Raw genomic sequence first — 20,809 nt, 5'->3', positions numbered from 1 at the left:
ATAACATCAAGCTAAAAACACTCAAAAACCCATAGAAACACTTTATCAACCATATAGCAACACTTTAAAAACCGTTCAGAACAACCTAGCACCCTAGCAACTATCCATAACACCCAAGAAACAACATGAGGGTATCTTAAAAAGAACATTCAGAACACCCTCTTAAATGCATAGCAACAAGCTAAAATCACTAAGAGACCCTTTACAACCACATAGCAACCATCTATAAACACTTTTTAAAACATATAGCAACACTTTAAAACCTTTCAGAAACAGCAACCCAACTCTAACACTGTATAACACTCAGTGTTGGGGAGTAGCTAGTTACATGTAGCTAGTTACATGTTACAAAATAAATGTAACTGTAATCTATTACAGTTACTTAAGAAAATGTTAATGATTACAAAAGGGGTTACAACTGAATATTTTCTGTAAAAAGCTACAATAAGTTGAATAATATTAATTTGTTGCTTAGCCTGTTTTTGATGTGCATGATGCCTCCTGCCATTTAAAGGCCATTTAGTAAAATGATGGTATTCTTTTTTTTTGTTATTTTTTGGGCTTTTTATGCCTTTATTGGATAGGACCGTAGTAGAGAGCATTGGGTGGAGAGAGAGGGCAGGACCAGCAAAGGACCTCGAGACAGGAATCAAACTCGGGTTACAGTGAGCACAGTTGCGCTAGATGTCGGCGCACTAACCACGAGGCTATTGGGGCCAACAAAGCAATGGTATTCTGAGTTTAACCCTTCCTGCATAAAATGTTTGAAAATGAGTAACAGTTAAAAACATTTGTTAGAAATTTAGAAAAGTAATCAAAAAGTAATTAAATCTAATCAGTAACATTACTTTAAAAGTAATTGAAATAGTTACTTATTACATTTTAAATAAGGTAACTTGTAATCTGTAATCCATTAAATTTGCAAAGTAACCTTCCCAGCACTGATAACATTAACTATAACACACAAGCAACAACATGATGACATCCTAAAAAGAAAACTTAGAACATTACATAGCAACAGGCTAAAATTCTGTCTATCAACCTCATAGCAACCATCTAGAAATTCTATCAAACCACATATAACACTGTTGAAAGCTGAGAGCAACCTTCGTAACAACTAACCAAGCAACCACCCTAGCAAATACCCATAATGCACAACATGCAAACATTCTAAAAAGAACACTCAGAACACCCTCTCAGTTGTACTTGGGTGCATCAGAATTGAATCGATAATTATGAATTATTTAATTAAATTTATATGATATTTAGGGTATTTGCATAAAGAAATTTATGGAACAAAACAAATACAACTGTAAATCCTTAAATCAAAACCTAAAGACCTGAACCTCTCTGTGCTGTCTCATCTGGACTTGTTCCTATCAATCCCACCAATCATACGATATCTAACAGCAGGGAATCTTATGTATAAAACTGCCTGGGAGGCTGAACATCTGTCCAGTGCTGTTTGGAGAGATTGCACAAAGGACGTCCTTCCCAAATGCGTAAACGTCTGCAAAGACGCATCAGAAAACATGTTTATCCTTCTTTATCTGAGCTTTTGGTGTGTGTTGGGGTCACACAGTCAGAGCTTGAGCTCAACAGCAGCAGCAACAACAACATCGCAAACATTTGTGACACTTGGAGAAGACAACGGCCAATGCACGACCTGTCAGTTTAGACAGCAGAGTAAACTCATGCGCCTGCACTCCATTAAGTCTCAGATTTTGAGCATCCTGCGCCTAGAACAAGCTCCGAATATCAGCAGAGACACGGTCAAGCTACTCTTACCCAAGGCACCTCCTCTGCAGGAGCTCCTGAATCAGTACGACCAAAACGGAGGCATTAGTGAGGATGAGGAGCAAGGCAGCAGTGAGACCATCATTACCATGGCCACAGAACGTAAGTACCAAGATCCACTGCAATATAGAATGACCACAAACGTATGTGGACACAAAAGTCACACTTAAAATGTATGTCAAGTTACTTCTGTGAAAGTTCAACCATCATTTGCAGATGCTACTTTGTTAGTTATTTTGTTATTGAATGCAATGACATTCATACTTTTTTGAAGTGTGACTTAAGTATTAATTAATTTAATAAAGTATCCAAATACATTTGAGGGCCATTGTATTATCTGAAAGGGTTGACTATGAATCGACTATGGTTCATTCATTCAGCTGTTGTTGTAAGATGGCCAAAGGCATCAGACCTTGTTTTACGCTAAGCTGAGCACCAAGAGGAAACATACAAAGCACATTTGGCCTGTGAAAATAAGGGCTCTTTTCAAAGATTTTGAATGGAAACCTTAGTTTCTGCCAAAATACAGTAGTTACTCCATAAATGTTACATCAAACTGTGGTGATTTATATTTTCCAACAGTGTCAGCAGAAAAAGAGCGTGAATAAAGATTCTTATACTGCTTGGAGAATTTTAATTTTGTAGCAGTAACTCTAGCAACAGTAGGACTTTGTCATACATTTTTGCAGGGATGGGCAACTCCGGCCCTGGAGGGCCTCAGTCCCACATATTTTTGTTCCAAATGCACTAATAATAAAACATACCTATCTGTAATTTTCAAGTGATAAGTTTTTTTTTTAGGATTGGAACTAAAATCTGCAAGACAGTGGTCCCAGGAGCAGAGTTGCCTATTGTTAGGGATGACGCAACATCTCATCAGTGGGGCTGTTGTACTCTTAAAGGGACAACTTTGAGCTGTATCTACCTTTGAAATGTATATATTAGTACATTAGAGTAGTAACATGTATCCTTGAGGTGCTACTGCGATCCTTTAGGGGTAAATAAGCTGCTAAATTGTCCTTTTAAGGGTACTGACATGGTAAGTTCTTGTACCCCAGAAGCAGGGTTTCTCTGGAGAGTTTAGCTCCAACCTTAATCAAACACACCTGAGCAAGCTCATCAAGGTCTTCAGTATCCCTAGAAAATCACAGGTAAGTAAGTTTGATCAGGGTTTGAGTTAAACTCTGCAAGGCAGTGGCCCTTCAGGACGGATTTTGCCCTTTAGGGCAAAATGTTTTTTGCACATTTTATTTTCTGAAAGTGTAAGGTGAAAAAGGTGTTCATGGTCTTAGTAAACTTAATACCTTGCAGCTCAAGCCTTCACCCATATTGAGGGAATGCCGAAGTGTTGCATGTTCTCACTGAGCCCAAAGATTATGCCTAACAGCATCCTCAAGGCCCTGCTCTGGATCTACCTCCGACCAGCTGAGGAGCCAACCACAGTCTTCATCCAGATATCTCACCTGAGGTCTTTGTCTGAAGGGAGCAACCACTCAAGAATACGAGCCCAAAAAATTTATGTGAACGCCCAGACAAACTCCTGGCAGCACATCAACATGAAGCAGCTGTTGCAGTTGTGGCTCAAACAGCCTGAGAGTCACTTTGGGATAGAAATCAAGGCCTTTGATGCAAATGGAAACGATCTGGCTGTGACCTCTGCAGAATCTGGAGAAGAAGGACTGGTAAGTCTGTGCATGCATTGGTACTTAGCTTCTTTAGGAGACAACAAAGTATATTTGGCTTGTCAAATGCTGGACAAACTTTGATTAACAGATCTGCCAAAGATTTATGCAAGTGTAGCTCCAACCCTAATCATATACACCTGAACCAACTAATTAAAGGGACTGTTCATCCAAAAATAAAAATTTTGTCATTAATTACTCATCCTCATGTCGTTTCAAACCCATAAGACCTTCGTTCATCTTCAGAACACAAATTAAGATATTTTTGACGAAATCCGAGAGCTTTTTGACCCTACATGGACAGCAATGTAACTGACACATTTAAGGCCCAAAAAGGTTGTAAGGACATCTTTAGAATAGTCCATGTGACATTAGGGGTTCAAACTTAATTTTATGAAGTTACAAGAATACTTTTTTTGTGCAAAGAAAAAAATGACTTTATTCAACATTTTCTGCTCTTCTGACACTATTTGACTATTTTAACAATGTCCATACTATCTTTCTAGGCCTTGAACATGGTAGTTGTGTTGCTGTCTATGCAGGGTTAAAAAGCTCTTCAAGATCTTCAGAAGCCTCTGATAATTACAGACAGGTGTGACCGACTCCGCAGGTAGGTATCTCCAGGAACAGGATTGGGCATGCCTGGTGTACGTAGTCTTACCTTAATGAGTAGTCTACTGCAGTGGTTTCCAACCCTGTTCCCGGAATCCCCCCAATACTGCACATTTTTATACTTTGTCTGACGCACTGATTTTAGGTCTTGTCATCTCTACTAACAAGTCGATGACCTGAATCATGTGTGCTTGAATAAGGAGACATGCCAAATTTGCATTGCAGTGGGGCCACTTGGGAACTGCTGGTCTAGTGGATAAAGGAATATTTGATCTAAAGATGACCAGCTTTCAAATCATACATGTACCTTGTGGAGTTTAAGAACCTTTAAGAATCGGTCAAATCTTATTCAGACTAGGTAGTTCCTGCCAAGTCTTAATGAGTTTTCAGAGTAATGGTGGAGGACAAGGTACGTTCAAACTCCACAAAGAGCCATAATATGCTTGAACATAGATTTGATTGGTAAAGTTTGTTTGGGGTGTATTGCAATTAATGTCAAGTATGTGCTTAATTGCACCTTTGAACTTTATTGATCATGACTTAGCTAATCGTTCCTACATCCGCCCTTCCAGCAACCCTTTCTGGAGGTGAAAATATCAGACACTGCCAAGCGGTCCAGACGGGACACCGGTCTCGATTGTGATGAGCATTCCACCGAGTCACGTTGCTGCCGGTATCCACTCACTGTTGACTTCGAGGAATTCGGTTGGGACTGGATAATTGCTCCCAAGCGCTACAAGGCCAATTACTGCTCCGGTGAATGTGTGCAGAAGTACCCCCACAGTCACATCGTCAACAAGGCCAACCCTCGGGGCAGCGTAGGCCCCTGCTGCACGCCCACCAAGATGTCACCCATAAACATGCTGTATTTCAATGACCGTGAGCAGATAATCTACGGAAAAATCCCTTCAATGGTCGTGGACCTTTGTGGCTGCTCTTGAGCTTTTTGAGTAGCTACGACAGCAAGCCCTCACTGCTCTGGACCAGAGGGGAAGTGAAAATAACCTTTACCTTGTAACCTGACAAAATAGTTCCTGCTAAAACAATTGACCACACCACGATCCCAACAAACCAACTTATCTAATTCTTTTAGTTCGTTCTCATCGACTTTTGCACACAAGGACAATAGTACCAAGGTGACAAGGCTTTCTATGTTTATGAAGGTATAAGGCTTCCTCTGTGAATGCATTTGAGATGACCTGATGGGCTTTACCAGCTTGATATCAGAATGTAAAAATTGCAAAAAGTACTTTTAAGTTTTAAATTAATGTCAAAGGGGGTTGTATAGTTGGTTATTTATATAAAGTCACTTATCCCCCAGTGACCCAAAAATAGGAACACTGACCCAGAAACTCACTCAACATGACGTTCCAAACAATAAATCTTAGGAATTCTGCAGTTTCATAGCATATGGGTAGCTGCCATATGATAAGAGAACTCTGTTATTGCTGTAACTGGTCATAATTTTTACATTTACAAATAATCTTTAAATGCTTTTTAGACATTGCTGGAACATGTCAACTACCCAAAAGCCTGCATCTTATGTTTCTTGTCAGAAAACACGGATTAAATTGCCAATTCACTAGTTAGCCTACATAATGTCATAGGCACACACATAGATAAACATAGATATGTTTTTTAAAACATGGAACTAATTGTATAGATTCTATGGTTCAAAATCATGTAGTTTTGATCCGATTTACCAAGTAAAATGTCTGTTATTGATGTCTCTTGAGTTGTTTTTGTGTGTCCTTAAAGCACTTCTTCCGTGTTGTCCCTTCATAACCCTTAACAGAGTGACACCACTGACACCATTCCAAGCATGTGGAGCACACTATGGCCCTCAAAAGCAACAAGCCCATATTCCATGGAAGCTGAAGCCTCTCTTCTGTCATTTAGTTTTCTGGAGGGCTGCCCAGTGGGTGGAGGCCCCATGGGGCTACAACAGTAGAAGTCTGTCCCCAGGACAATGAGTGCACTTAGAAATGTATTTATTTGATTTTTTCAAAAAGGTTTTTGCATATCATTTAGCTGTGTGATTCAATAGTAACAGTTGTATATATTAGACGTTGTGTGTATAGATATATATGAGTGTGTGTGTGTGTGTGTGTATATGTATATGAAGAGTTCAGATGCAAAAGCCTATAAGTGCCATCTGAAATTTTTATTTAAAATGAGCATTTTTAACAGGCTATGTTTAGGTTCAGTAAATTTATCCTAATGGCAATGCATAGGTCATTTTCTATGTAATTAAAGTGAAATAACAAAACATAAATATAGGAGCCTGATAAAAATGTTTATTTAAAAGAATTTCAGACGCCACTTAGAGGCTTTTGCATTTTAACTTATATATACATACATATGTGTGTGTGGATATGTATATATATATATATATATATATATGCATCATAAAAAATACAGTGCAACTACTAACCATATATTGTGCATAGTTAGGACAGCAAATAAATTTAAAGACGTAAAAAAAGTATTTATTTGCTGTCCCAACTATACACGATAGCTGCACTGTATTTTTTAAAATGTAGTATATAAAATAAAATGCAAACAAAATAACCAATCAAAAATGCTTGCTAATATTTAAAAGGCAGGACAAAATGCATTACTTGCAATAATACACAATGCAATCAGTAAGTCAGATTTTCCAGTTGTAAATTAATGCGTCTTCACCTTAATTGACCCAATATCCACATGTATTCCTATAGGCCTGTCACTCAAGAGTAAAATGATGGCATAAAACAAATTAGTTTCTTATAACAAATTAAAAAAAGAGATCATAACATGCATTTCTCCCACAGTTTTTACGCGGTGATGAAATAAGCACTTTTCTCTAGTCTACTACGCAGTTTCAGACTTTCAGTTTCTTATAAATCACGTGGGCTGCTTTACAACGTCTTGCCCAAAATTCCCACTTGCGTCATAAAAGACGCCCGGACGCGCTGATTGGCTACTGCATACGTAACAAACACAATGCGGCTCGCTGATTGGTTCACCCAGCTGTCGCTCAAACACACACACTCAGGAGTCGTCGGAAATCTACTGGGAAATAAATAATAAATCGACAATAACCGCTGCTGTGGAAGACAGATTATATATATCCGTGGATTCCTACTTTAACCGGATTCAATAACGTTTGGGGGTGAGTAACGTTACCACAACTTTAATTTCCGCGTCCATTTTTTTTCTGCGTTAAATTTTCCTGGAAGTTTTTATATTATCCTTCTAAAGAAAACATGCAATCATTAGATTTCACATGCTGTTATCAGAGGGTTTTTACTAGTAGGAATGCAATGGAAAAACATAAAAGGCCTTTATATAATCTCTTCTGCAGTTTACATGTGGCCCTTATGAATGCAGCCAAAACAATATCATGTGTTCATGAATTCTGTTATATCTAATAACAACAACATCGATCATTATAGCAGCATTATTATTACTGATCGGTTCTAATTCAGACAGAAAGATTGTATTTATATAAAGACTTAACATATATTTATACAAAAAAAACCCTTCCTTACACATGTGGACAATGCACACGTACATTGTTTTTAAGCATTAAAAATAAAGATGTACACTCTGCTACTACTAATGTTCAATTACAGCAATTGTCGTTTCTGCTTATGTTATGTGTTAATAAAAGTATCATATTTGGCTTGTACAATGTTTACAGCATGCATATTCATATTCTGTTATAATTATGCCTACTGTGAACAAAGTATGAAAACATTTTCATAACAATAATAATGTAAAAATGAAATATTTGAAATATCTCGTTGTCTTAAAGCACAAAACACCCACATTCACTACAGACTTTGCCATACAAGAAAATTTGTGCATTTTAAAAATAATAATAATAATATTCAATTTACTTAACAGATTACACAAAATGAGTTAAACGAAAAAAAGTTTTAAAAAATGTTCAAGCATCTACTATGCTAGAAAAACACACCACACAAAAAAAACCTCAAGATGTCATGAGCCATTTATTCAAGATCATTATCTTGGATCTTGCTGAGAAATGCTTTGCTGTGTTGAAATCTGCTTTTAATGTGATTTTTGTATAAAAAAAAAAAAGTCTTCACTGTGGCTTGTTTGTCGTCATGTATTTTAACTCTCAGCGCACAGAGTTGCAGAAATGAGTCAGTGGTTGGAGCTTCAACAACTGGATTCAAAGTTTTTGGAACAGGTCGACCAACTGTACGATGACAGCTTTCCAATGGCCATCCGGCAGTACCTCAGCAGCTGGATAGAAAGCCACGACTGGTGCAGACCACCATTTTATATCTTTACAACTATGTCAAACACATAACCTTTTGCAATTATAATAATGCTAAACTAAGCAACCTGTTGATTCTTAGTCTTTATTATGAAGTTCAAAAGTTAATATTAATTTAAATAATTAATATATCATTAAAATATGAAAATGGTAAAGAAATATTTTTAAATGTGCATTAATATTTTGAAGGGTAACTGGAATATTAATATTAACTTATTATAATTATATAAGGTGCATATTTTTTTAAAAGGTAATTCATGTAAATAACTATAATTAAACTATGAAACTTAATATTTTTAATGTGCATTAAGTTTAAATGCAATTGGAATATTAATATTAATGTTAAAATAATATTTATAAATATTAATGAACACTTTTTAAGGTGCATAAATATTTCTAAAGATTAATTAATTAAAACGATTAATTAAAGTTCTTAATATTACTGTCAATTGTAATAATTGTAACATTTTAATTATTACTAATGTTAATATAAATTAAAATTGTATAAAAATGTGCAAAAAATATGATTAAAAGTAATTATAATATTAATATTAAAACAGAAAAATATTATAATACAAATATTATATTATAAATTATATTTGTATTACATTTTAAATTGTATATAATTATAATTTTATTTTTACAGGCAAAGACATTTACTCTTTACCAAAACAGCAAAAGTACTGTTTATTGTACATAAGGCCTCAAATGTTGAGATCACATGATGTTAATAAACAAACTTCAGATGAATTACTTAAAATATGACATCTTCCATTAAAAACAATGTTCTGCACACAATTAACCTGCGGTAACATCATATAAACTGCATCATGGGTTGTCCAGAGCTAGATAGGGCAACAGAAAAACTAATTCTGCAGTATTAGTTGTTCAATAAGACAAATAAGAATCATTGTAACATAAGCAAATAGTTAGTGCATTTTTATTGGCATTTTTATTGATAAAAGAGGCATTATGTTAAAAATAGAATTCAAACCAGTTTCAGCTTCATTTGGTGTGAATCATCTGTTCTTTGTTCTCTTAAAGGGATCATGTTGCAAATGTGGAGAACGAGTCTCTGGCCACCGTGAGGTTTCATGATCTTTTGACCCAGTTGGATCACCAACACAGCCGCTTCGCGATGGAGAAAGACTTCCTGAACCAGCACAACATCCGCAAGATCAAGAGGAACTTGCAGGTGCCAGTCTGCAACTGGCTACACAATCATTTCCTTTTAGTATTTGTGTCACAGCCTCAGAATCATTAGGCAATAATCAGATCAGAAAAAAACTTCAACAGAAAAAAGAAAACCTCAAAAACAAATCAGAAAAAAGTTGCAACATGCAAACGACTGAGATCCTGAGTTAACACGAACCTTGTGTTTCAGAGCCTCTTCCAAGACGATCCTGTTTCCATGGCGATGATCATCAGTAGGAACCTTAGCGAGGAAAGGAAGATTCTGGCCGCTGCACAAGTGTCAGAGGTCAGGAATTAATAAACGACAACCACTGATTTCCAACACCAAACCGTGAAATTGAATATACATTTAAATCTTTATCTAAATAATTTTGAGATAATAGTTCAACCACAAACAATTTATCACACATTCACATGACTTTCTTTTTATCTGTAAAACAAAAAAAAGAGATATTTCGCAATATTGTCCAAGCTGCTCTTTTTCCACATAATGACATGAAGTTAATAATTAGTATTTCATCACAGAATCGAACCGAAAGCACCCAAAATGACATGATCGTGGAGAAACATCGAGAAATGGATGGAAGGGTGAAAGACATAAAGATGAAAGTACAGGTGATGTACACAAAAACTATCGCAATCTATGTCTAATTCTCATAGAAAAGTTGTGTAAAACATATTTTTCTAATTTCCCTTCAGGACACAGAGCAGACTATCAAAAATCTAGAAGACCAGCAAGACGAATACGACTTCAAGAGCAAAACTCTACAGAGCAGAGGTAACAGGATTTAAAAAAGCCTTACTTTGTAGTCAAAAAACAACTTATTAAATGTAGTCACATTACTGACATTTCTGCTAAATTTATGTATTGCTTATTTCGCTCGCGAAAATTCATTGAACAACAGTAAGTGTGACTGCATCTTCGGTCAGAATTAGCTATTTATTATATAAAAGTATAGAAACTCATTATTACTTATTTCGCTTACTTTGAAAATTTGTCAAACATTGGTAAATGTGATGTACCTTATGTCAGAACCAAAGTACCGAAACTCATTATTGCTTATTTTACTTGCAAAAACGTAACAATGGTAAGTGTCAGAACTAGCAAATTATTCAAAAAGTAGGCTATAGAAACTCAGTATTGCTTATTTTGTGAAAATTCACCAAACTAGCTAATATGACGCACCTCAAGTCAGAAGTAACTTTTTGTCAGGTACTGAAATACACTTGTGAAAATTTGCCAAACAACGGATAAAACTTGTGCAAATTAGTTGAACAATGGTAAATGTCACCTCATCTTAAATCAGAACTAGCAATTTTTTTTTCGGCAAGTACTGAAACTAAGTATTGCTTATTTCACTGAAAATTCGTCAAATGACAGTAAATAGCTTTTTATTTGAAAAATAGAGAAACTCATTATTGCTTATTTTGCTCTCGAAAATTTGTCAAATGACAGTAAATTTGACACGTCAGTAAATGTGACGCAACTCAAGAACTAGCAATTTTTTTCGGCAAGTACTGAAACTTGTTGCTTATTTCACTTGCGAAAATTTATAAATTTTTTTTTCTTTTTTTCACTTGCGAAAATTTAGCAACGTCACGTTTAACCGTATCTTAGTTCAGAACTAGCTAATTATTCGAAAAGTATAGAAAATCAGTATTGCTTACTGTCATAAAAATTCACCAAACAATGATAATGTGTTGCACCGTAATTCAGAAGTAGCTATTTTTTCATCAAGTACTGAAGTTCATTATTACTTATTTCGCTTGTGAAAATTTGTTGAACAATGCTAAATGTCACCTCACCTTAAGTCAGAACTAGCTAGTTTTTTGGCAAGTATTGAAACTTAGTATTGCTTATTTCGCTTTCGAAAATTTGTCAAATGACAGTAAATTTGATACGTCTATGGCCAGAACTAGCTATTTATTTCAGGGTTTCCACGGGGTCTTAAAAAGTCTTAAATTTAGTTGCATCAAATTGAATGCCTTAAATTCGACAAGAAAGTCTTAATTATGATTTCAATAGGTCTTAAATTTGGAGACGTAAAGACCAGAATTGCGATATGGCTGAATATGACGATTAAACTTCAAAAGGCTATGATTTCACGAAATAAACATGAGCGCTGCAAGTTCAAAGTCCGGTGCTGCGCTGTTTTGTGTACTGCCTTTACCGGGAAACCTTTATTTCAGTCAAACACGACACCTGCTGGCAGAGAGCAGAGGTGGGTAGAGTACTCAAAAACTGTACTCAAGTAAAAGTAAAAGTACTTCTAGAAATATTTACTCAAGTAAAAGTAATAGTCTGAATAGTTACTTGAGTAAGAGTAAAAAAGTATTGGATAAAAAAACTACTCAAGTAGTTAGTTACTAGTTACTTTGGATCATATATGTACTGAATATAGTCTATTTTTATTTAGATATATAGATTACATTTATGTAATGTGTATGTGTATACACACACACACACACTGCCGTTCAATATATATATATATATATATATATATATTTTTTTTTTTTTTATTTATTTTTTTTTTTATTTATTTATTTATTTATTTTTTTTTTTTTTTATGTAATTTATTTCAGTGATGCAAATCTGAATTTTCATCAGCCTTTACCCCAGTCTTCAGAGTCACATAATCCTTCAGAAATCATGTTGATTTGCATCACTGAATTCAATTATATTGGAAAGTCAATTAATTATGTATTATCCTATAACCTCTGACACTGAAACCTCTGAAAACGCCTCACATGACTGCTCTGAACATAACGAAACAAATGCATATTGACGGATCTTCTGTTCTGCAAAATGTAAACAAATGTAGCCTATATTTTTGCAAGAGTAAATATTGTAAAAATATGAATATTAATTGTGTCTAGAACAGGCCGCGCGCCGCTGCGCCGCGGGTGTTCATTTCATACTCTGTGACAGCTTATTTAATGTATAAATTATACATTGTATTTAATGTAAGGTACGTTACATGTACAACAAACTGGTAATGTCATAGTGGTATCGTGGCCTATACCTGTGGAACAAGTAGACAGCACACGCGGTGTTCATCTAATAAAAGATCTTCATATAGCTCTAGCAAACAAGCCTTTGCAGATTTGCTTTCAACTGACTGTAGATCCAAAGCCACGTCCTCAGCGCTCTTGATGTTCTTAAACTTTCTGTTATCTGAGTGAGAACCGCTTCAGAGACTCAGCGCGTGCGGCAGGGAACTGAACGAATCATTCAAACTGATTCGCGAATCGTTTCACTGGTTTGCCAACTGGGTTGATAAAGCCTTTAAACAGAATCGACTCAAAAGAATGAATCATTCGCGAATGGGCATCGTTCATTGCCCAGAGAAAAGTAGACGGCGCGTTTGGAATAAACTGAAGCATTTTTAACTTGTATTGCATTAAGATACAGTAACGAGAGGAGAGACGCCCACAGTAACGAAGTAAAAGTACCGTTTTTTCTCTAAAAATATACTTGAGTAAGAGTAAAAGTACCCATTTTAAAATATACTCTAAAAGTATTAGTTACTCAAAAAATGTACTCAAGTAAATGTAACGAAGTAAATGTAACTCGTTACTACCCATCTCTGGCAGAGAGTGAATCAGATAACAGGTTAAACTAGTGCGCGTATGAGTTTCACTGCACGATTCAGGCTATTAAAATACATTTAGAATCATCACATAATTTAAGATATGGGGGCAGAAAATGTATAGCCTATATTTATATCATTTCATATAGTTAATATCACACGAAGAGTGACTTTTTTTCTCAAAAAATCAGCATGATTACAAATGTGATTTTGATTTTATGCAACAGTTCAATAAACAAGAAGTTAATATTAAGAGACTTACGTTTTAGACACCGCATTTCCTGCTTTTTCTCTATGTCTACAACAAAAATAATTCCAAACACAGCCACAGCGCTGTTTCCATGACGGTGATTCGTTCCTGAATGAATCAAACGTTTAAATGATTCGGTTCAATCACAATGATTCACTTATTAATGGTGACTTGCTGCCACCTACTGGCCGTTTTAATTTCACATTTAAAGTATCTTCATTTTTTAAAATAATTTCAAATATCAGTTTTCAACGTTTTACGTTTCAAATATCAAAACATCATTTATGCATTTGTAAATGCAGCTTAGCATTCTATGTCCCTCTGAGCTGCATTAAACAGTGTGTAAATACATCTAAATGCCACTTCAGATGCATTGCAAAGATACATTGTTGATACTGATTTCATTTGCTTGGTAACAGCCCAAATGCAAGAATTGACTCAAAAGATGATGCACACTTTTAGAAAAAATGGCTTAAAGGTAAAAATGCCCATAAAACATCTTGGATTAGGTTAATTTATATCACTGCTGTGAACTGACCACACAGAATATGAAGAATATCAACAAAAAAAAAAAAAATCAGGAGTCAGCTGTCCATGGTAATCTTTAAGATATCAGCACAATAACACACTCAGCAAAATATCGTCTAATTATCGTTATCGATAAAATGCCAGAAAATATCAAGATATCATTGTTTGCCAATTTCGCAGATCCCTAATTCATGTTATTTAATTTATATAATAATTTATTGATAATAACTGTTAAAATCAATATTATTAATACTTTTTTCTTATCCATTTTCTTAAAAATGGTTTAAAGGCTGAAATGTAAAGTTTATCATTTTACAAAACTTTTTGTATTTGTGAAAACTTGTATCTGAATGGTAAATTATGCTTTTTACAGTCATTTTACAGTTTAATATGGTACTATAGACATTGCCCTACCTCGCTCATATGGTATTAATTTTATTTGTGCAGGTCTTAATAAAGGTCTTAAAAAGTCTTAAATTTGATCTTAAAAATCCTGCAGAAACCCTGTATTTCAAAAATATAGAAACTCAGTATTGCTTATTTCGCTCTTGTCAAACATCAGTAAATGTGACGCAAGTCAGAACTAGCTATTTTTTTTCGGCAAGTACCGAAACTCAGTGTTGCTCGTTTTTTCACTTGCGAAAATTTAGCAATGGTAAGTGTTACTGCATCTTAGGTCAGAACTAGCTAATTAATCTAAAAGTACAGAAATTCAGTATTGCTTATTTTGTGAAAATTCTCAAAACGATGGTAATCTGATGCACCTGAAGTCAGAAATAGCTATTTTTTTTTGTCTAGAATTCAGTATTGCTTATTGTGCTCATGAAAATTCGCCAAACAACGGTAAACATGACTGCACCTTTAGCCAGAACTAGCTATTTTTTCAACAAATACCAAAAATCAATACTGCTCATTTTGCTTGTGAAAATTAGTTTAATGGTAAATGTCACCACACTTTAGGTCAGAACTAGCTATTTTTTCTTGTTTTTTGACAAATACCGAAACTTGCTTTCAATAGAGGAACTGAATGGGACCATTTCAAAGGAAGACCTGAACCGTGAGAGACTGAATATCCGTGCCATGTTTATGAAACTCGATGACACAAGAAAGGTGAGAACATTGGTTATCCATCGCATTTTCCTGTTCTGTAATGCTAATTGGTTAGCGAAGTAGTAACTTTCAACCTTGTTTGTGTTTGTTTGTGTCCCTGTAGAAAGTGATCGGTCAGATGTCAGAGGTGTTAAACAATATGGATCCAGTGGTCTTTGAGCTAATCTCAACAGAACTGGCCGAATGGAGGCGCCGTCAACAGATGGCTTGCATCGGTGGACTAACCAATGTCTGCTTGGACCAGCTGCAGAACTGGTAACAAACACAATCCACAAATTAATACTAGCAAAACAAAATATATATATATATTTTTTTGCATTTGTAAAATAGCCTATATTCTCTAGGAAACAAAGGCCGAATATCATTTATGTCATGTCACGACAACCAATCTTAATAGTTTCAAGATGTCAAAGCTAATTGGTATTGCTCATAAATATTTTAATTCTGAAGTTTGTATTTTTGTATTTTTGGTATTGTAAAATGTATTTTTATAATTTTTTTCGTACAGATGATTGCGAATACCAATGGTTTACATATTTTTAGCCAAATCTAGTCTTCTCTATAGGAATCCACACAATCTGGAATCGAAAGATTTTGCACAGTTTCAAGTTAGAAAGCTGCTTTGTTCGATTCTTAGACCTTTTTTGCTTGCAAAATATTGGCAATATGTAAATAGTTATAATTTCACTACACTGTTAACATTGGGCCTTTTTTGTTTGCAAAATTTTATAAACCTTTTCTACCTGCAAAATTTTACGGAAATATTGACAGTATATAAATATTTTCACAATATTTAAATATTGATCATTTTGCTAGACTATTGACTAGGATTGTTTATATGGATTTATATGGGTTTTTTATAGACATTTTCTACTTGCGACATATCACAGAAATATTGACGATATTAATTATATTGGCAGTATATAAATATAGATCATTTCTATACACTAATGACAAAATTTAATGGATTGTTTTTTGCGAACAAACTTTTAGCGACCCTTTCTGCTTGCAAAATTTAACAGAAATATAGTAAATTCGTGACAATTTTGCTCAATTTTATGGAACTTTTTGCCTGCAAAATTTGATAAAATTAAATATATTGACAGTATCTAAATATTGCTAATTTTGTAACACCATTGACAATGGACTTTTTTGCGCACAAATTTTTCAATTTTTTTTCTGCTTGCAAAACTACACAGAAATATTCCCAATAGTAAATATTTTGACAGTATATAAATATTGTTTTTTTATTTTCCTAAATCAAACTCTTAGGTTCTACAAAATCACGTTTAAATCACATATTTTTGTGTTGTGTTTGTTTTTCCCCTCAGGTTTACTTCTCTAGGAGAATCTCTGCTTCAGCTTAGGCAGCATCTCAAGAAACTTCTGGAGCTGGAGCAGAAATTGACATATGAGAAGGATCCCATCACCCTCAGCAAAAGCACTCTGGAAGACAGGATCATGTTGAACCTCAAAAATCTCATCACGAAGTAAGAAACCTACTCTGCTTGACACACCACTGCTGAAAAGCATCACTGACAATGAATCATTTTAATTTGTGTGTTTTTTCAGCTCCTTGGTAGTCGAGAGACAGCCATGCATGCCAACCCAACTGCAAAGACCCTTAGTGCTGAAGACAGGTGTTCTGTTCACCCTCAAATTACGGTAACTGTAAACACACAGCAGATGATTCGCATTTCTCTGGAATTAAAGGCTGGATAATGTTCATTTGATGAATGATGAATCACAATTTCTGTGCTCCAGGCTACTCATAAAACTTCAGGAATTCAACCACACTGTTCGGGTGAAGGTGCAATTCGACAAGTAAGTGTTCTACACACTCTGACTCAACCATAAATCATAGAGGACTTAGTCATTTAGTGTACATGTTTAGTAAAATACAGTTTATTTTTACATTACTAATGATTCACTCGTCTGGTTAGCATTTTTAGCGCAGCATACATTCAGAAAAAACACTCAAGATTAATTTCATTGTGTTAACATGTCTCATTTCACCTTTCAGGGATATCGTTGAGAAACGGAAAGGGTGTGTCCTACATAATTTCCTTATTCGGATACTATTTTAAAGGTACAGTTACCCTAAAAACGAAAATTCCACTTACGTAGTAATGCTCCTGTTTTAGGTTTCGCATGTTTAACATCTTGGGAACGGCCATGAAGGTGATGAACATGGAGGAATCCAATGGGATGGCAGCAGAATTCCGTCATCTGGTAAACTGAAAAGAAAAGTAGCAAATTATAGCGTAGCTCCAGTTTAGTCATAATTTAGTCAAATAATAAGTAACAGTAACAAAATAGTTTTTACTTTCCAGCAACTGAAAGAGAAGAAAGTTACTGGAAACAGAACAAGTGAGGTGAGTTCAAAATGTTTTTGAAAAAAGTCTCTTCTGCTCACCAAGGCTGCATTTATTTAATAAAAATACAGTAAAAAAAAAAAAAAAAAAAACAGTAATATTATGAAATAGTTACAATTTGAAAGAAGTATTTTCTATTTGAATATTGTAAAATGTAATTTATTCCTGTGATACAAAGCTGAATATTTCAGTCTTCAGTGTCATTCAATCATTCAAATACACTGATTTGCTGCTTAAGAAACATTTATTATTATTATATCAATGTTGAAAACAGTTGTGCTGCTTAGTATTTTTGTGGAAATAGTTTTTTTTCAGAATAGTTTGATAAATAGAAAGTGCAACAACATTTTTTAGAAATCTTTTGTAACATAAATGTCATTACTGTCACTTTTGATCAATTTAATGCATCCTTGCAGAATAGAAGTACACATTTCTTGTTTCTTGTCATTAAATTTGGCAAATTCTGTCATAATTTACTCACCCTGATGTTGGTCCAAAGCTGCATGACTTTCTTTCTTATGTGGAACATAAAGAACCTCTGGAAATCACATAAAAATGATCAAGAAAGTAGTCCATAACTCCATAACTTTCCTAGTCTTCTGAAGTCATATAATCATTTTGTGTAAGAAACAAGCAGAAATGCAATTCCCTCTTTGTTTACCTCTTCATCACTTTTGAACTTCTGCATAGTCAAGCTTTAAACTTGGTAGAACAACACCTCAAACTGCCATTTATGGCTAAATTCTTTCTTAAACATTCATCAGGGCCCTCTGATCGTCACGGAGGAACTTCACTCCATCACCTTTGAGGCTGAGCTCTGCTGGTCTGGAATGGTCATGAACTTTGAGGTCAGAAGATTCTTCAGAACAAGCGAGTTTAAAAACATAAACAGCACCAAAACATGATCATCATCCACTTTCTTCTCTCTCTCCATCTTCAGAATACATCTCTGCCTATAGTCGTGATCTCCAACGTCAGTCAGCTACCCAGTGGATGGGCCTCCATCATGTGGTACAACATGCTGACTTCTGAGCCAAAGGTAAGTCCACTTCAACACTACTGTTACGTACATAATATGGCTGAAAATTACACTAAAATTCAACTTAAAATTTATTTTAGAATATAAACTTTAAAAATTAGAAAGGTTGCCTTGGTAAATGATTGACATATTTAAGATGAAGCACAAAATGTACTGGAAATAAAGTAAAACTGTAACAATTAATTAAACCTAAATACAAATGTTTTAAAAACACAATTTTAAAAGTACTAAAATTGCTAACTGGGAACAAAAACCTTAACTAAAACAAAAATAAATTAAGCTTAAGTAGTAATATTTATAAAAAAAAAAGACAAAAGCACATACAATTACTAAGAATTTTACTAAAATTAAAAATTTAAATACTAAAGTTATGAAATAGCAGATAACTGAAATAAGTTTGAGTCGAAACACTAAAATTACTAACCTGAAATAAAGTAAAACTGAACTAAAACTAAATAAATTAAACCAAAATAAACACAAGTTTAAAGTAAAGCACTAAAATGACTAACTGTGGGGGAAAAACCCTGAACTAAAACAAAAATTAATTAAACCAAAATAGTAATATTTAAATAATAATAATAATAATAATGATACATAAATAAATAGAAATTAAAATGACAAAAGCACATAGAAACTTATTATTTTACCAAAATGACTATGGAGATATAAATATTAGATGAAAAACTTGAACTAAATGATAAATTAGATATGGCAAGTAACGGAAATAAACATAAATGAAACCTAAATAGAAATGTTTTGAAAAGAACAAATATAAATATGAAAAAAATAACACAATTTCTAAAAAATGAAATAAAATGAAAAATAAAGATATAAGTGTTAGATTAAAATTTTTTGAAGTGTTGTCTCGGCAAACACCAGAAAAAATGTTTAAGTTGAACAATAAAATTGTTAACTGGAAGTAAATAAAAACTTAAACTAAAACTGAAATAATAATAAATTAAACTAAAGTAAAGTCGTGACGTATTGTCAAGTATGGTGACCCATACTCGAAATTGGTGCTCTGCGTTTAACCCATCCAAGTGCACACACACAGCAGTGAGTAGTGAACAAATCCACACACACACACACCGTGAACACACACCCGGAGCAGTGGGCAGCCATGCTGCGGCGCCCGGGGAGCAATTGGGGGTTCGGTGCCTTGCTCAAGGGCACCTCAGTCGTGGTATTGAGGGTGGAGAGAGCGCTGGACATTCCCTCCCCCCACCTACAATTCCTGCCGGCCGGGGGCTCGAACTCGCAACCTTTCGATTACGAGTCCGACTCTCTAACCATTAGGCCACGACTTCCCCTAAAATAGATAAATATTTGAAAAAGAACAAGAACTAATAAGAATGACAAAAGCACATTTAACAATCTAAAATAAAGTGAAAATATAAAAATAAAAGTACGTCCTCCTCAACACTAATGGTTTAGTATTAGATATAAGCTCCACATGCATCACAAAATAGATTTCTGGAGGCTTTTCCACAGGTTCTGACTTGCCTTGAACTTCCATTTTCTGTGATTGTTTCGTCTCCAGAACCTTTCGTTCTTCGTGACTCCTCCTTCAGCCACGTGGGGGCATCTAGCGGAGGTGCTGAGCTGGCAGTTCTCCTCCATCACCAAAAGGGGTCTTAATCAAGAACAGTTAAGCATGCTGGGTACCAAACTCCTTGGTAAGTACAATACACTTACTTCACACTGAACACGACTAATTCTCTTGGAACAGATGAACTAAATGCACAAGCATTCAAACTTGGGCCAACAGGACCTAAAGCGGTGATGGATCCTGAAGCTCAGATTCCTTGGAATAAATTCTGCAAGGTTGGCCTATACAAGATTTTTTATTTTACTGATCAGTTTATACATTAAGTCGAAATTTCCAAGTTCCCGCTGTTTGTTTAGAAGTGATTTGATTTGAGACTTGTGTTTGATATAGTCTGGCAGTGAAAAGAACTTCACCTTCTGGCTGTGGATTGAAGGAATTTTGGACTTAATAAAGAGACACCTGCTGAGTCTGTGGGATGATGGGTAAGAAACCAGATGTTTGAATTAGGAAAATCCAGCTAGGAACAACATCTTATATGGTTCTAGCTGGTCTAGATGGTTGATCACTTGGACCACCTTGGTCTGTCTGACCATTTTGAACAGCTGTCATTTCAAATACCAGGGTTATTGCGGTCAACAAAAACTATTAAAAATTTTTTTGTAAGTTTAATAAGTTTAAGCTATAGCACTAAAATGAATAACTTTCATTTTTATTCTTTAGTAATAAAAAAAACTTTAGTAGGCCCCTTTTACGAACTAAAATAAAGACCTTATTGAATATGCCTGACCTGAC

General features: G+C 34.7%; 2 protein-coding genes across 3 annotated transcripts in view; both read left to right on the top strand.

The window, feature by feature from the left end:
* Positions 1 to 1,532: 1,532 nt before the first annotated feature.
* LOC306875515 (growth/differentiation factor 8-like) lies at positions 1,533 to 5,032 on the top strand (the record flags this gene model as incomplete). Its single annotated transcript, XM_079426147.1, has 3 exons — positions 1,533 to 1,899; positions 3,109 to 3,479; positions 4,664 to 5,032. 3 exons carry the CDS (start codon positions 1,533 to 1,535, stop codon positions 5,030 to 5,032), a joined length of 1,107 nt encoding a protein of 368 aa, XP_079282273.1.
* Positions 5,033 to 7,060: 2,028 nt separating this feature from the next.
* LOC306875481 (signal transducer and activator of transcription 1-alpha/beta-like) overlaps positions 7,061 to 20,809 on the top strand; it is a 19,299-nt gene continuing 5,550 nt past the window's right edge. Inside the window, exons 1-19 of one of the 2 annotated variants that reach the window (XM_079426093.1) lie at positions 7,061 to 7,245; positions 8,225 to 8,369; positions 9,427 to 9,577; positions 9,767 to 9,862; positions 10,102 to 10,191; positions 10,276 to 10,354; positions 14,963 to 15,054; positions 15,158 to 15,309; positions 16,386 to 16,544; positions 16,627 to 16,719; positions 16,819 to 16,878; positions 17,078 to 17,101; positions 17,199 to 17,286; positions 17,388 to 17,429; positions 18,194 to 18,277; positions 18,370 to 18,468; positions 20,009 to 20,144; positions 20,237 to 20,292; positions 20,408 to 20,499. In XM_079426093.1, coding sequence (XP_079282219.1) covers positions 8,242 to 8,369; positions 9,427 to 9,577; positions 9,767 to 9,862; positions 10,102 to 10,191; positions 10,276 to 10,354; positions 14,963 to 15,054; positions 15,158 to 15,309; positions 16,386 to 16,544; positions 16,627 to 16,719; positions 16,819 to 16,878; positions 17,078 to 17,101; positions 17,199 to 17,286; positions 17,388 to 17,429; positions 18,194 to 18,277; positions 18,370 to 18,468; positions 20,009 to 20,144; positions 20,237 to 20,292; positions 20,408 to 20,499 — 1,721 coding nt within the window. In that variant the 5' untranslated portion in view covers positions 7,061 to 7,245; positions 8,225 to 8,241. The remainder of the gene's footprint in view (positions 7,246 to 8,224; positions 8,370 to 9,426; positions 9,578 to 9,766; positions 9,863 to 10,101; positions 10,192 to 10,275; positions 10,355 to 14,962; positions 15,055 to 15,157; positions 15,310 to 16,385; positions 16,545 to 16,626; positions 16,720 to 16,818; positions 16,879 to 17,077; positions 17,102 to 17,198; positions 17,287 to 17,387; positions 17,430 to 18,193; positions 18,278 to 18,369; positions 18,469 to 20,008; positions 20,145 to 20,236; positions 20,293 to 20,407; positions 20,500 to 20,809) is intronic. The other variant, XR_013784750.1, reaches the window with a different exon arrangement.

Source organism: Barbus barbus (assembly GCF_936440315.1).
Source record: "Barbus barbus genome assembly, chromosome: 9".
Lineage (NCBI taxonomy): Eukaryota > Metazoa > Chordata > Actinopteri > Cypriniformes > Cyprinidae > Barbus > Barbus barbus.
This window is presented reverse-complemented; position numbering and strand designations above follow the sequence as displayed.